This window comes from Apostichopus japonicus, chromosome 11 (assembly GCF_037975245.1).
Source record: "Apostichopus japonicus isolate 1M-3 chromosome 11, ASM3797524v1, whole genome shotgun sequence".
NCBI lineage: Eukaryota > Metazoa > Echinodermata > Holothuroidea > Aspidochirotida > Stichopodidae > Apostichopus > Apostichopus japonicus.
In genome coordinates this window covers 7,278,600-7,296,118 of record NC_092571.1, presented here as the reverse complement: position 1 = coordinate 7,296,118, position 17,519 = coordinate 7,278,600, and the positions used below count along the sequence as shown (strand labels likewise).

The following is a 17,519-nucleotide window of genomic DNA, read 5'->3' as shown; positions in this document are numbered from 1 at the left end:
ACTACAGAAACTGTACGCACAATTGAAACAAATGGTCAGGTGGTATCTATCTGACACTCACATGATTACATTAGGAAAGGAAAATGTATGTCGTTGTAGCACAAGTGGTTCAAAGTTGAGCATTTTATCAGTGAGCTAGATAGATCCTCTTAGCAGTTTCTAGAATATAGGATTCTGGTGTTAACAATGAATTAAGTACCACTCTTCTGAATTAGCTCTTGGCATAAACACAAATATACCATCTACTCTGCTTGAGATAGGGGTGGGTGGGTGGGTCATGAAGCATGAATTTAGCTTTTAATTGTGCTGTAATATGAGTAGTGAGACATATATTTCTTCTGCAAACTTAGACAGAGCTCGAAGCAATCATATCAAGGATAAATCAACAAGAAGATAGTTATATCCTCAGTAAAGCTTTTGAAGAGCATTTTTCCAAATGACATATCACAGACCACCTACAGTATGGTGAACCGCCTTCCTGGTGTGTACAATAGTTGACAGTGTAGGGAGTCAAAATACGTTACATTCAATGAATTTGTTCATATCTCAAGTTAGGGGCAAGATATTGAGATGAGATGTTCAGTCAGCAGTGTGTAATAGTTTCTCTCTGATGTAAGTTTCACATTGGGTTGTCACCAGAAAATTCTTTTAACTTGATGATAATAAAATGGGGAACTGCAGGCTGCCTTTGAATATCTGCATTTCAAATTCATAGTTTTGCATATTTGACCTACACTAATTTATTCCAGGTAATAAATAAAGGTGCAGTGATGTGAAATATAAGTTTCTCTAGTTAATATTTAAGATTAAAGAAATATGAGAGCAGATTAAGGTGAGATTGAACTTGCCCTAATCTGTCGTTACCATTCTCACCTGTCAAAGTCAAATACATGTTTCTAAATGATATCTGGTTCTAATTTATCAACTTCCATTCATTACAGACACAGTCAACAATCTTTTTAAAAGCTTGGAAGAATGCCACAGTAGCCAGCCTGACATATTGACAGACTATTTGAAAAACAATCCCAAACGAGCAAAATTGATACAAGATTTGAACGAAGGAATTGGCGGCAACATGGCGGAAGATCGAAAAGACGATGACAAATGGTTCAAAGGTCAGAATTGTAGTGGACTTGTGAAATTTCTTAAAGATTTAAATGAACTGTATGTTGATGGGTAGAGACATACAGTACTGCATTCATTGTGTTATGTTTCTATTTGTAAACTTATACTCAGCTGATTTAACTAGAATATGACAATTACATTTCCTTCTTTGAATGGTAGAATTATATTAATCCAAAGTAACCTGTTGCAAAACTGGTCTGGTTAACTTGTTTCTGATGCAAATACTGATGTAATGGGGTTTGTTTAATACTTAACTGGGATATTGTAGTCATTGCATTATAACAACCTACCAGACCAGTTTAGAAAGAAGTCAAAGCTCAAGTGACTAGGTAAATTTCATGCAAACTAACATCCTTAGATGAGCTAGCAATTCTGGTTTGTCAAACCCTGCAAAATGTTTCATTATACACAATGTCACAGAAAGCTTTGTAACCCAAGAGTTCCAGACGTTATGATCCTCTGAAAAGTAGTGCACAATACCATATTTTCACTGAAAATGCTGCCACTTTGATTTACAAATTTTGGGTGATAATAAATTTTTATTACATAAGTTGCAACCTAATGGTTCAGAATCTGGTGTCAGAATTGCAATAGCTATCTTAGTTTTGAGGGTTGAAAGGCATTTACAAACCAAAATGCTCTCTTTCCGTAGTTGTGTTTTATCTGTGCGATGTGTATCTATTGTGACCCTTGTGCTTTTTAGCACAATAACCCACAAAGTGAAGTGTGCTTGCAGTACGTACTTGCAATGTCAATTTCCCTTGGTAAGTAAAAGTACCTTGTAAATATTACTGAGGGTCAAAGGTCATTTTAGGTTGGCAGATGTCATAGTCTGCAAAACTTGTAACCATGATAAGTCACAATTTGAGGCTTGGATGAGGTTCATACTTGGTATGTTAATCTCCTCTAGTAAGTACAAAAATCCTGTGGAAATTACTGAGGGTCAAAGGTCATTTGAGGTCAGCAGAGTTCAAAGTCTGAAAACCTTGTAAGCACTATAAGGCACAAAGTAAGGCTTGAATTAAGTTCATTCTTGCTGTGTGGATCCCTTTGGTGAGTAAAAGATCCTTATTGATTATTGTGGAGGTCAAATGTCATTTGAGATCAACTGAGGCCAAAGTCTGAAAACCAATCATGGTTCATTACAAAACAAAGCTTGGAACAGCCTCAAATTCAGTATATAGTTCCACGGTTAGTAATTACATTGCCTTATTATAGAGTTCATAGGTATATTGCTTATGAATCAGTGTTCGAATATACAAAACCTTGCAAGCTCAATTACATAAAAAGCAAAGCTTGGATGCACTTCATACAATTTATTGAATAAAAGAACCCATATTGGTATTCATATACAGTAGGCTCAAAGTCTTTTGTGGTCATAAGTCTGAAACCGTTGTCAGAACATTTTACTCAAAGCCTAAAGATGTGTGAACTTCATTAGATTCACCTTAGTGAGTACCAGAAGTCAACTGTCATGTCTGGAGGTCAAAGTTTGCAATCAAAAGTAGAAAATCACACTAGCTGTTCTTATAGCAAATGGCAAGTTATCACTCCACCTGCTGGCTGTCTTGTTGTAATTTACGTTAATGAAAAGAAAATGAAAAGGTTTACAAGTGGTGTTATGAGACTAATAATTTCATCATGCCATTACAGTGATTGTTTTCTTTTTATCTTTCAAGATGTCCCGCAACACTTTAAAACCAAATCCGAGTATATGAGATATAAAGCAAAGTCCAGGACTAGGAATTATTTCAATGAGGTGAGTTTGAAAAAAACAAAATTCAAATACAATTTTCAGCTAGTGCTACATTGTACTTGAAATCTTGTTTATTTATTTATTATTTCACTTGACTTTAATGTTATCATGTAAAATTCTCTGGTATATAAGTTAACCTATTTCAGTTTAATGTTTAACTTTCTGGGGTCAATTTTCATAAATTGTACTGTAGCATCTAGCATAATGGTACAGTAGCATCAAAAACTTGTACAACCGAATTTTATTGAAGCATAAAGAAAATCATAGGATAAAAGGCAATCATATCAATTGTTATTTGATTTGTCTTCTTTTTATTTTAAGACAAGAGAAAAGTTAGTTCAGAAGAAAGATGACGAAGAGATGAAACAGAAAAAAAGGGATGTGATAAAAAAGTTCAGCAGTAAGCTAACAGAAAATAGCTACTATGACAAGCGCTTTGACAGGTATGATGAGGGGAATCAGAAACTCTGCAACCGTGATGGGAAGTTTGACTGCAAAGGAGCATACAATGAAGATAGCTGCGACTCCAACAATCACATTAACCCTTACTTGAATCGAGGATATTGCAAATTATTCAGTTTCTGGAATCTTGATCATCGGTGAGTACCACCATTTTTAAGTACCTGTCATATCAATTCTTTGCTTCTTTGCCTTTGATCCATTTTGGACCAAATCAACCAGCAAGAAGAAATCTGGAAGTTCAAATATACTGCAAACCAACTGATTTTCTGATGTGATTAACTTACTAGAAACAGGAAAAAAAAGTTCTTCGAATCTGGTCAAAATTTAAATTGCTGACTACTGTAAGTAAACATTTGTTGGGTGAAACTACAGATCTAGAAAACTGTCTCATGAACCATTTGCCATTCTATTTTGAATGCAATATGGAAAAGTTGGTTAACATATTGCAAATGGCTGAATAACCCCAAAAAGCTGCTTCCAGTCTTGTTGATAGTCACCCTCCCCCCCCCCCGTCTCATTGCCCTTCCCACCTGTCTCTTATGGTCTTGGCACTTCTGTGTACATATCACAGAAGATGTGGAAATTTCCGAAATGTCACCTATTGATTATTATCTTGTAAAATTTGATCAGTAATTAAGCTCTTGGTTACTGATGTGGTGCATCTACAGTATTTTTACCTAGAGAATTCCGTCAGTTGATTAGTAATAAATGTAAACATTTTGGTAAAATACTGAAAAATTCATCATTTTTGAAATGACACAAAGCTTTGAACTGTACAATGCAGTACATATGTCTGGATTGCAATCATGATAGGATAAAGCATAACGTTCTACTGTACACTGTGTACATATTACAGTACATGTTTGCCCTCTTGATACAATAGGGTCCTGCTGGCCTGTGCACAAAGTGTCTTGCTTCTCTCCCATCATCTTAATTCCTGGTTACAAGATTTCCATATAGTGAAGCATATAGGCCTCTTCAGATCTATACAGATTCCCATGAGCAGTGTTTTGCCCCTCTGTACTAGTACCTGCTGAATGACACACTGCTAGAATAAGAATCTTCATATCTATCAATATCTCCCAAGTGTCATTTTGAGGGCTATAAATTGTTGGTAGCTTGATGAGTGCTATATCAGTCTGGTTCATCAGATTATCTGACACTCAGAAGCATTAAAGTGAAGTAAAGGACAGCTGAAATCATATGGGACTGTGAAAGTCCAATCTTCAACACTCAATCATCACTTTCAAGGTTTCAAGTGAATGGTATTTTGTGAACTGTGCATCAATTGGTTACAATAATTGAGCTGTCTCAAGTCACAAACATGAATATCTCAGTGATGTGATATTTTATTTAAGTTCTATGTCAACAATCTTATCTTAATAATGGGTTAAGGTTTTTAGGTCTTAAATGTTTAATGTTTTGGTTTTGTTAAAGATGGCGGTTCATTGTCTTGTAAACCTTCAGAAGAGGATTGTTTTTTTTTCCCATTTACCTGTATATATTAAATGGAAATTGGAACCGTGCATATGACAAAACAAAAGACAACAGAAACGTAACCATCTGATTACTATATACAGTCTATTACTGTAGCATGACAACTACTGTATGGATGTCTCCTAGCAACTGCATACAAATAAAGATAATTATCTCCTTATAAGTACTGTACAAGCTCTACAATGTAAGTTACATTAATATTTGCCTTTCACAGGAGCAATATGTATCTATATCTAGAGTACTGACTATGAAAGTCGTGATATTGTTTAAGGGACTCCTGTAATGGTGAAGGGTAATAAGAAGACAGAGGATAAGATGAATGGTGGTTGGGAAATCTGCTGTTACTCACAATGCTCCCTTTTCCTTTTTTCAGGTTCATTTACATTACAGTATTAGCACAAGTAGTATGAAGTGCTCTTATCTTATACTTCTAAAATTATTTGCAAACTGTTCTTGTTGCCACCCACAGGATTGAGAAAGGTAGAGAAGTTTTGCCTCAACTGGAGAAAGCTATCAAGGATTCTTCTAGGAAGGTTAACTTGGATTACTTTTATGAGCTTCTCTTTACGATGAAAAACTTGAAATTGGTTTGCATAGAATGCCATGATAAAAAGGACCATCAACTGAGAGTAGACATGACACAGGTGTTCCTATCTTAATATAAGATATCTTTAGACCTATGTTGTACTTGGAGATCTCATTTACAAACAGAATACAAAAGTGTTTAAGCAACACAAATCCATCTATGATACCATAGTCTATAACTAATTTGCTGAAAATGCACTAAAAGAAAATGTTTTAACCGAAGATGTACAAAACCAACTTGAAACAAAATGTAAAATATTTTTTATCCATCATATATCATAACAGTCTTTGCTGTAATTGATTTCATAAAAATGCATATTTGGTCAACCTATGTACCTTGGTGGTTCATTATATAATGGGTCATGAATGATTTGCTGGACATTTTCATTGTCTGGGATAAAGATACCTTTCTCAGTTAATTTGGTCAAATTATAATTGAAGCACTTTTAAAGCCTGTTTGAATTTGATCGATTGTGGTCTTATTTTGATATGGTCAAAATATCATTGAATAACCTAACACTTGTTTTAATTTGATCAATTGTGATTTCATTTTTGAATATTTCTCAGTTGATTCGGTCAAACTATCATTGAATCACTACTGTTCTATATTTTGAATGTTTTCTTCATTTTATTTAATAGAGGTTGGTCTTGTCACTGCTCCATTATGCTAAGATATTTATATTTTCAACTTTTTACCCTAATGTTGGTATTGTCTTCTGTGAATGTACTGTGTATACTTTCAACATGAAAATATCGAAAGAAAAACACACCGAAATTCATTATGAAATTTACAGCCATTCAGGCTATGACATATCTCAAATGCGGAAAGGTATTTGTAAGCTGTGTGTGGATATTGTTTATCTCTGTCATGTATGGTAACTACGTAATGGCTTTGCTTTTAATTAACTTAGTTCTTGTTCATGTTTCTTCTTGTGGAACAGATCATGTTCTCTTTGCTTCCAAATTTGATATATTTTGTTTTTAACATGTTGACTATGGTGATTGATTTTGTATGATAGTATCAATATACCAACACAGGTGATGAGAGTTATTTTAAAATAAGGTAGAGACCACCCAATCATGTATCTACAATCAAGTATTGTCAGTTTTATCCAAAGAATATTTTTGCAGAATGTACTATTTTAGAAATTTCTAATCAGTGATTTCATTCATAGCTTTTGCAATATCATTATATATACTGTTAACTGGAATAGAAATAACATAGATGTATATCCTTTCGAAATCATGAATTCAATTGTTGAGTATGCGTTATTCCCCGGGAGCTAACTATCAGATAACTAGTATTAAATACCGCTGTCCAATATTGACAATGAATCAACACATCAGCTTTTGATTCAATAAGGTAATGAGGGTCCCCAGCCACGCCCTAATTTAGCAGAATGCCCGAATGCCAGTTGTAAACTACAGGCAGTTACGTGCTATTGAAAGTTAAAGCAATCATGACAACTGAATTAAATAACATAGATGTATATCATTTCAAAATCATGAATTCAATTTGTTAAGTTGAAATAGAGACAAACAGGCTTGAACAACTCTCGTGTGTACCCTACAGTACTATTTTATTTGTAAGTTTTAAAACGTGTCAATGAATGTAACTTTGACGGATGATTGATGTTACTGATGTTTAAGAATACGTCCGTCGCTAAATCTGAAATAAAGTAATTGGTGAAAATAGCAATTGTATGTGTTTCGTATTTTTTGGTTCCTTGCTTTAGCAAAAGGAACCTATGTAGTCAGGTTGGCGTATGTGCGTGCGTGTGTCTGTGTGTGTGTCTGTGACACTTGCTTGGGTATGCTCTATCTCAATAAGGGAATGTTGGATTGAGGCCAAACTTGGACTCTAGATCCGCCATATGGAGAAGGTGTGGCCTATTGTTTTTGGTGCCTGTGAAGGTCACCAAAGGTCAGTTAGAGGCCAAAAACCCAAAATATAAAACTGCAATAACTCCCAGTGCCAATGTGCAACAAGGTTGATATTTTGGGACAAGTTGTGAACTGGTGAGGAGAACATTTTCAAACGAACGGTCATGTGATCCAAGGTCACCAAAGGTCAATGTTGAAAAACAAGTATTTTTGCGATAACTCGAGAACGAATTGTCCGTTAGGGTTGGGAGTTGCTTCAATGTAATCCAATTGTTGACCCGCATCTGGGTGACCTTTGACCTCTGGTGACCTTTACGTGTTTTGGGGATTTTTACAGTTTTGATGCTATTTTCAGATGTCAAATGTACCTTCTGATCATAAATGTCAATAGGTTGACCCTGTGTGACCTTTGTGTGCGAAGTTATATGGGGTCAAAGTTTTTCGGTCGGAGTTAGGATGGCTGTACAGACTTGTCGTTTTGTTTTTTGGAATCAGCAGATCAAACTACATCTGAAACCAAGGTCAAAAGGTCAAAGGTCACATTAGAAAAAAAATATGCTTATTTTGAGAAAAAACGGGCAAAAAAGAAAATGTTTGGTTTTGATGCTAGATTTGGATATCAAAGGTACCTTCCGATCAAAAATGTCAATGGGTTGACACCCGGGTGACCTTTGTGTGTGAAGTTATACGAGGTCAAAGTTAATTTTCAGACATTTAATGCAATTACCCCCAGTGCCAAGGTGTGATACGGATGATATTTTGGGACAAGTTGCAAATGGTATAGGGGAATATTTTCAAACTTAACGGTTATGTGATCCGAGGTCACCAAAGGTCAATTAATGTTAAAGAACTAGTATTTTGGGGGGAGAAAATGAGCAAAGATAAAAATGTTTGAATTTTTATAGTTTTGATGCTATATTCACGTCTCACCGATCAAAAATGTCAATGGGTTGACCCCAGGTGACCTTTGTGTGTTAAGTTATACAAGGTCAAAGTTAATTTTCAGACATTGAGTGCAATAACTCCCAGTGCCAAGGGGTGACACGGTTTATATTTTGGGACAAGTTGCAAATGGTGTAGGGGAACATTTTCAAAGTTAACGGTCATGTGATCCAAGGTCACCAAAGGTCCATTAATGATAAAAAACCACTATTTTTGCGATAACTTGAGAACAAATTGTCTGTTAGGGTTGGGAGTTGCTTCAATGTAATCCAATTGTCGACCTGCATCTGGATGACCCTTGACCTCAATTTGACCTCTGGTGACCTTTACATGTTTTGGGGATTTTTACAGTTTCGATGCTATTTTCAGATGTCAAAGGTACCTTCTAATCATAAATGTCAATGGGTTGACCCCCGCGTGACCTTCGTGTGCAAAGTTGTACAAGGTCAAAGTTAATTTTCAGACATTTAATGCAATAACTCCCAGTTCCAAGGAGTGACACGGTCGATATTTTTGGACAAGTTGCAAATGGTATAAGGGAATATTTTCAAACCTAACGGTCATGTGATCAGAGGTCACCAAAGGTCAATTAATGTTAAAAAACGAGTATTTTGGTGGGAGAAAATGGGCAAAGAAAAGATTGTTTGAATTTTTATAGTTTGATGCTATATTCACGTCTCACCGATCAAAACTGTTAATGTTAAATGGTATAAGGGAATATTTTCAAACTTAACTGTCATGTGATCCGAGGTCACCAAAGGTCAATTAATGATAAAAAACTAGTATTTTTGTTATAACTTGAGAATGAATTGTCCGTTAGGGTTGGGAGTTGCTTCAATGTAATCCACTTGTCGACCTGCATCTGGGTGACCCTTGACCTCAACTTGCCCTCTGGTGACCTTTAAGTGTTTTGGGGATTTTTACAGTTTCGATACTATTTTCAGATGTCAAATGTACCTTCTGATCATAAATGTGAATAGGTTAACCCCCGGGTGACCTTCGTGTGTGAAGTTATGCAAGTTCAAAGTTAATGTTTAGACATTTAATGCAATTAACTCCCAGTGCCAAGGTCTGACACAATTGATATTTTGGGACAAGTTGTGAATGGGGTGGTGGAACATTTTCAAACTTAACGGTCATGTGATTCAGTGGCGTAGGAAGGTACTTTTGAGTGGGGGGCTGAAGACTGATGGCCGGCCTGGGGGAGAGGTCTAAGGGGAGGGGGTGTCCCCCTCCCCTTTGGAATATTTTGTATTTTCACCTGGCCTTAGATGCAATTTGGTGCTACAAATGAGATTTTTTTTCTCATTTGAAAAAGGGGTTTTCTGACTTGCGAAGCGGGGGGGGGGGCGGAATGATACTTCCGCCCCTCCACATTTTTCACTGGGGGGCTGGCGCCCCCCCCCCAGCCCCCCGGTTCTTACGCCATTGATGTGATCAGAGGTCACCTATGTTATCATATCTGTTGACCCGCTTGTAGGTGACCTTATATTTCTTACATTTTCGACGCCATATTCAGATCTCAAAAGTGCCTTCCGATCATAAATCTCAGTGATCAGAATTTGTGATCACAAAGTGTAGGCTATAGTGTTGGTTACTTAATGGGTACAAGTAGGACCAATCTTACTGTGATAATATTATGTGTATTGTCATATACCCCTACGCAAGGAACCACAGTGCCCTTGGGCTCTTGTTACATTTGGTCTTAAGAATATGTGGGATGTTTCCATTCTTATTATTTTTATTTTTGGCAACTGGTCTAGTATGCATTATTACCCGAGAGCTAACTGTCAGATTACCAGTGTTCAATACATAAAAACCGCTGTCCGATATTGACAATAAATCAACACATCAGCTTTTTGATTCAATAAGGTATTGACGGTCTCCAATCATGCCTTAATTTAGCAGAAGGCTCTAATGCCAGTTGTAAACTAGAACCAGGGAGTCGTTATGGAATATAACGACTCCCTGCTAGAACAACAGTATTTGTTTACAAATACATGTAATTGTAGTGCGTGGTGAAGGTGAAAGTTTGTTAGTTGTCGATATTCAATGGAGGGTTTCTTGAAGCTATTTCGGTCACGAAGAAGCCAGCACGGCGACTGGTCCCTTAGAGTAGACCAAAGCTAAGGTATATTGTGCAGTACTCCAGCTAGCACGCGTCTGCAATATAAACGAAGAAATGCTTAAAACCATCACAGTTTAACCGGACAACCAGCATTTTAACTACGAATCACGCCTGTCACTGATTGGTAGAATTGAAAACATGCAAACGTTAGCGTAACCTCGCTGCTATAGATGGCGAAAGTTTACACTTAATATCATATTAATCAAAAGAATATAATGTACATGTCTAGTCTATATCATTGCACAAATGTAACTCTCCGGCCTATCAAAAACTGCTTGGTCGATTACCTGGCACTGGTTGGTCATCATCCAAACCACGTTATATGCCATACACGTACACGGCCAACCATATACGTACGATTATAACGTTACAAGTGCCTTTGTTGCAAGAGCTGAATTAGTACTGATAACGCCGAGTCGTTGAGGATAAATACGATTCACATTTTTGGCTTGCAACCTTGTAACAAGATGTTGTTAACTCAAATGCGTTAAGTTTTACCGGTCTTGTTCAATTCGAGAATAACGAACCAAAGTAGAGAATTTTACTTACTGTTTTGAAGAACTATGCTACTCTAGGAGATCTATTTTCTTTACGTGTGCAGAATTAACTGTTCGCCGCCACAATTCTTTGCAACTCTTGGTCGGGAATTTTTTCCTGCGTAGCCAACGTGTGAGTTTGAGATTACTATGAATAGTGTATGTTCAGCTGGCATTCACCAGCCAGCCATGTAGATGATGGAGCGGGCTAGTTATCCCGATATTGTTGCGCGCATGCGCACTACAATAATTACAGGCAAGTTGCTGGCAAAATCCGACTGATTTTATCCGTCTTCTCTGGGGTGGCTGACAAAAGTCCGAATTTTAAGCTTGCTTTAAACTTGAAGCTATACACTTATATAAAATATTAGTTATTTTAAAGGGCGTAGAATAACCTGCAAGGGAAAAGAATTAAACTCAACGATTTTCAATTTTTAAGGTCGTCTTCAACCAAGCCATAGTCAGATATCATGATGGTAATTGTCACTTTAAGCTTCCGTCCGTCACTAATTGATGGTATATTGTCACATCAAATAAAGGTAACAATCTGTAAAGCTACCTTCAGATGCAATCGAAGTGTAGATATTCACTTACAAGTTTATAAAAAGGAAGGGGGTGTTGCTGACATATGTATGGATACTTTCAAGTGCCTTCTTCATTTATTAATATTCGTTATTCATTATATTAATGATATATGTCGGGGAAGGGGCTTGGAAAATCATGTTGAATCGAAAAGATTCACTGGATAACCAAGTAGTCACTAATTTTAAATTTGGGAACATAATTGTATTGTTATGAAAATTATTATACTGTTCATATGAACACTTAGGAAGATATAACCTTCTATAACTTAAGATTTCCAAACCTATCCAACTAACATTTCCTATTTTTGACAATACTAACGTGAGAGTTCCCCGAATGCAGTTTACAGTTGTTAGAAATTGCCTTGCTTTTACAGCATAAAGCAATGCGAAACTAACAGGTGTCAAACCTATCCATCCATCTGTCGGGTCCAGTGGGACGGGATGTGTTAAATCATTCTTCGTAATTCTACAAATATCTCGACAAACTGTCTTCAAATAACCTTCTGTCTAAAATTAATGCCTCTCTGGTTCAGGGCTTCCTATTTTGTAATCTATATCTTTTATACTGGAACATATGGAACAAAGATTAATGCTGTTCCAGAGAATAAATTCGGCGGTTTTAGGGTGTTATCAACCCTCTATTTGATCATTTATTGTTCTTGGGGGTATTTTTATGCCCCATCCAGTCAAATGCCCCCTCCCCCATAACATTGGTGCCGGGCCAAAAAATATTGGACGAAAATTACAAACTGCATTTAATGGCTCAGTTAAACTAGTTGACGTTAATCCGTAATTGACGAGAATTCTCAAATTGATACCAGCCATTTGCATCTCAAGTTAAATATCGTCCTATCATTTTGCTTCCTGTCATGGCTACGAGGCCCAAATGCCCCTCCCTTGGCCACACACGGTACTTAACGAGATAACCTGCTACTATGTTTGCTACATCATGTCTATGTTTATAACCCAGATACCATCGTTTGTTATCTCGACCGTCCGAAGTAAAACCGATATTGTTACTTGGAAGCTGCAGTATGATATATTACGTAATTTCAACATAGTACATGTGAGCTCACCCAGACTGATCATTCGTTAGAAAAGGCTTGACCGAAATATTATCCAAGGATAATATACAGATTTAAGCCGATTAATGCTATAAAACCAATGGACTATGCCGCTGGACAGACAGTTTTGTGGCATATTTGAAGCCTAAGTCGATGAAAGTGAGCTTCATATACGAATTATTTAAGCAATAATTATAGTAAATCATAGACAATGAGATAGCTTAAACTATATTGTTGAAAGAATATTCCAGACGAAAATGAGAACTTTAGACAAAACAAGTGAAAGGAATAAAAACTTATCCCAATTGTTAACAACTCATCGCTTTACCGTCTTTTACTTTATAAGTTTATCCGAATTGTAAATTTGTTTTGGCAAACTACAGTGCCACGGATTTGACTAGACCACCCTAGAACTAGCTTCTAATTTGAGTGAGGTATAACCTACTTAAATAATTTCTACCCAACGAATCAATATAGGGCTCAATAGCTGCAGCATTTTGAACATTGCTATATCATTTTACATGGCTAAAATCTCGACTGATTGGATTAATTTTTTTCGCCGCTGGACGCCATGCAGATATATAGCACAAAGCGTTCTCGTTGACAAGTCAATCAATTGAATCCGCCTCACCCCCTCAGATGAAATCCTGTCAACCCGCTTGACTGTCTCTACAATATATCAAGTTCATATTTGCTGTTGGAATATCCCTTCAACAATTTAGCGGTTGGAACCCAGGAATAAACTGTTCAATTTTGGTAAAGAAACAATTATAACAGTATTTGGTTTCAAATGTTTGGGAATGGGGCATTATTTAGCAGTGCCTAAAGGCATTGAAGACTCTCCCGAAACCGCGTGCCGCCATCTGAAAAAGTAAACTTTCCGTTGCTCGCAAATGACGTTTTCTTCTTGTCGCTACAAAATGCAAACAGTAATGAAATATGATACCTTGTTATCTTTTATCTGTTCACGCTGCAATATACACTGTTTTGTGGGTAAAGACCGTAGCTGTACGTATTGACTATACACTAGTGTCTAATTACCGACGGCAGCAAGCTGTGTGTGTATTTTCTGGGATCGATGGTGGTGTCTAACACGTTTGTAACACCTCATTCGTAACTAGGTCAGATTACCGGCATGAGACGTTTCTTTGTGCGCGAGTCTTCACACCCTTTAAACTGATCAAAAGTACCAAGTTACAATCACAGATAGGACAATTGATTCGTGTCGAGATGACAAACCAATTCATTTTACAATGAACCAACATCTGTCCGACAAGCAAGAAGAGTCAAACATATTTGCATTAATAGTTGCGATAAATATGATTTATATTAATCAGGTAGGCGTGCTGGAATTTGCTTCAGCGACGGAGTGTTTGAAATACCTCTTTGCATTTGATGATTACGCGCTGCAATATATAGCTGTAAATTAGTGGCTACTACAGTTTTGGTAAAAATTGACTGACTGACTTACTGACTTAGGTGCGTAGGACGCTGTGTCCCTCTGCCCTCTGGCGAGTCATCCTCCTCTAATTTGGTCTATCTGCTGCGCAACTTTCAACAGCTTGGGTTGTCATACCTAGGTCTTTCTGGATTAGGTCCTTCCATCTTGAAGGTGGTCGTCCTGGAGGTCTTGGCTTGCTGAAGTCATTCTTGAATGCTTGATATGGAAGCCGATGCTCCGGCATCCTAAAGACATGGCCGGCCCATTTCAGGCGTCTCTTGCAGATTGCAGCATTGATGGTAGTTGTTACATTCAGCCTTTGTCTGATGGTGTTGGTCCTCACTTTATCTAGGATGGAGACACCCAGTATTGCTCTGAGACATCTCATTTCAAAGACATCAAGTCGATGACGATCTTTTTCACGGAGTGCCCAGGATTCAGAGCTGTAAGTTGCTATTGGCAGAATGAGGGCCTGGTAAATCCTTTCTTTCAGGGATCTGGTGATGTCATGGTTTGACCAGATGGTATTTTTCAGTCTTCCAAAAGCCCAGGAAGCCAACCTTATGCGGCGTTTGACGTCTTCTTCCATTGAGGGGACATTGCTGCCCAGGAAGACAAAGTTGTCAACTTTCTCAATAGGTACTTGGTTACGGAGAACATCTTTGGTGTCTTCAGACATTATTTTACACTTTGTTAGGTTGATTTTCATTCCCCATCTTGTGCATGCTTCTTGAAGTTTGTTGGTGGCCTCCTGTAGGCTGTCAAGGTCCATTTCTATGAGAGTGGTGTCATCGGCATAACGGATGTTGTTTATACACATGTTGCCCATCTTCAGACCTGAGTCAAGATTTTGTATCTCTTTCATGACAAACTCCAGGTAGATGTTGACGAGACAGGGAGATAGTAGGCAGCCTTGTCTGACACCAACTTGAACCTCAAACCACTCAGTGATCATTCCATTCACCATTACAGAGCACTTTGTTTTCTCATACATCCTTGCTATGAGGTCTACTAGCTTTGGATCTACTCCAATTGAGCGCAGGCATTTCCAGAGAGCCTCCCTCCAAATAGTGTCGAAGGCTGCTTTGAAGTCCACAAAGTTCCAGTGAAGCGGTATTTTCCTCTCTTTGGCTTTTTCAAAGATCTGGCGGACTGTGAAGATGGCATCTGTTGTTCCTCTGGAGGCTCTGAATCCGCACTGCTCCTCACTGAGGTGGTTTTCTACAGTATCTTGGATTCCAGTAAGCAGTATCCTGCAGAATACTTTTCCAGGGATGGACAGAAGAGTAATGGCTCTGTAATTGGCAGGATCAAGCTTGCACCTTTCTTATAGACAGGAGTTACCAGACCTCTGCTCCAGTCTTCTGGGATCTCCCTATCTGACCAAGCTTTGTTGATGACTTTGAGGAGCATCTGATTCATCAGTGGTCCTCCTTCTTTTAATACTTCAGCTGATATCCTGTCACAGCCACAGGATTTATTGTTTTTTAGCTTTTTGACAGCCTCTTCTACTTCCTCTAGGGTAAAAGGTAAGCTTGTGGTATTACGGTTGACAGGCTCCGGGATGGTTTTAAGGATATCATCATCCCTGGGAAATTCTGTGTTTAGATGTTTGTTGAAATGGTCTTCCCAGCACTTCATCACTTCGTCTGGAGCTGTCCTTAAAATGCCTTGATTGTCTTTGGCTACAGCCTGGGTTGTTGTTTTCTCCCCAGCAAGCTTCCTCACTTTTTTGAAGAGGTCATGGCTGTTGTTCATACTATAGGCTTGTTCCATTTCAGAAACATCATTTTCTCTGAGTTTCCTTTTCCACTGTCTTACCTCATATTTCACCTTTTTGTTAAACGTCTTGTAGTTGTTCTTATTGGCTGCTGTAGGGTTGTTGAGCATCTCAACTCTAGCTTTCCTGCGGAGATGGCACATTTTTCTGACTTCTTCTGGCAGGCCTTTCACCAGTTTCTTCCGCTGGAAACCTCCTGTTTCTTCCGTGACTATGTTTGTGGTGTTTTTGAACTTTTCCCACAAGGTCTCAACATCTGTGTCCTCTAGATGTAGTAGAGGTTCAAAGGCACCTCCTATTTTTGCTCTGAACTCCTCTGCAATCAGTGAATTGTGAAGTCTGCTTACATCATAGCTTTTTGGAGTTGTTTTAAGACGCTTGACCTTAACCGGTGCTGATAGTACTGTTGCCAGGACGAGGTTATGATCTGACCCCACATCTGCTGAGCAGTAGGACCGGCAGTTCTTGAATGTAGTCAGGTTTTCTTGCTGGGTAATAATGAAGTCAATCATATTCTTGTACTTTCCACAAGGGGAGGTCCAAGTTACTTTCCTACAGTCTTTGTGCTGGAAATGTGTGTTGCACACTGTTAGCTTGTTGAGCATACAGAATTCTAACAGCTTTTCTCCACGCTCATTGATTTTTCCCAAGCCAAATCTACCCATTGCAGGGCACCAGGTGTTCTGGTCTGTGCCTATTTTTGCATTGAAGTCGCCCATGAGGATGAGGCGCTCCCTCTTATTGACTTTCTGAAGGTGATGCTGCAGCACATCATAGAATTGATCACTTTCTGCATCACTATGCGTCGAGGTCGGGGCATATACATGGATGATGTTAAGTATCCCTTCCTTGGTTCTAAACTTGGCTGTGATAATCCTTGGTGACACTGACTCAAAGCTAACGAGGCAACTTAGTAGTGACTGTGATATCAGGAGTCCCACACCTTCTCTCCCAATTCCGTCTTTCCTACAACCGAGTAAGGCGGTAAAATCCTCTTTGCTAATCATGGTGTCAGATTCAGTCAGGTAGGTTTCACTTAGTCCAAGGATGTCTAGGTTGAAACTTCTGGCTTCTTCCAGGGGAATTTCCCAATTACCTTCCTTTCTCAGTGTTCTGACATTCCATGTCGCAATATTTAGATTACTGGAGCTCCTTTTCCCAGGTTCCTCAACAGTAGTTTTGGTCACAATTGGTTCATTTGTCACAGATTGGCGTTTATTGGTCACAAATTGGCGTTTGATCGATTTCCGGTTACTTACGTTGGTCCTTGTCAAAGTTCGGCTACTTACGCTGATTGGTTCATTCTCCTTTTTCTTAGCTGCAGCGTCTTCTTTTACCTGTGGAGATGGCAACCAAACATCCGGCGGATTCTTCGCACCCCTGCTACTCTGTTGCCAGCGAGTAGCCACCGGGACTCGAGGCCATAACGGGGAGTCGACTATCATGAAGGTTTAAGTTTACTCAACAGAGTATATAGCCTGGTACAATAATGAAACTGGGCACGCGGCTACTGACTTCCCAGTAGAGGCTGGATGAACTCCTTGGACTCCTGTCCGATCTAAAGGAGCTCTTAGTCAGATCTTGGTCTTACTTCTGACAGGAGGTCCAGCACCTCCTCCACACTCTGGAACTAGTGTTCCAGAGGGGGGCCTCAGTTCAGTCGCCGAGGGCTCGACCATGTGACAGGTGGTACCGGGTTACATGGTAACCGGTAGCAAGAGAGATCTCCTGACCT

General features: G+C 38.5%; 2 protein-coding genes across 3 annotated transcripts in view; one reads left to right on the top strand and one right to left on the bottom strand.

Annotated features, from left to right (window-relative positions):
• Positions 1-7,119, top strand: part of LOC139976030 (DNA fragmentation factor subunit beta-like) — a 22,961-nt gene extending 15,842 nt beyond the window's left edge. The window contains exons 4-7 of one of the 2 annotated variants that reach the window (XM_071984416.1): positions 942-1,115; positions 2,805-2,884; positions 3,203-3,480; positions 5,310-7,119. In XM_071984416.1, the coding sequence (XP_071840517.1) occupies positions 942-1,115; positions 2,805-2,884; positions 3,203-3,480; positions 5,310-5,499 (722 nt within the window). In that variant the 3' untranslated portion in view covers positions 5,500-7,119. The remainder of the gene's footprint in view (positions 1-941; positions 1,116-2,804; positions 2,885-3,202; positions 3,481-5,309) is intronic. The other variant, XM_071984417.1, reaches the window with a different exon arrangement.
• On the bottom strand, positions 6,398-17,519 carry LOC139976029 (uncharacterized). Its single transcript, XM_071984415.1, has 2 exons — positions 14,035-17,519; positions 6,398-10,414 (listed from the first exon to the last, which is right to left on the bottom strand). The coding sequence occupies exon 1, from the start codon at positions 17,227-17,229 to the stop codon at positions 15,226-15,228; it is 2,004 nt and encodes a 667-aa protein (XP_071840516.1). The 5' UTR covers positions 17,230-17,519; the 3' UTR covers positions 6,398-10,414; positions 14,035-15,225.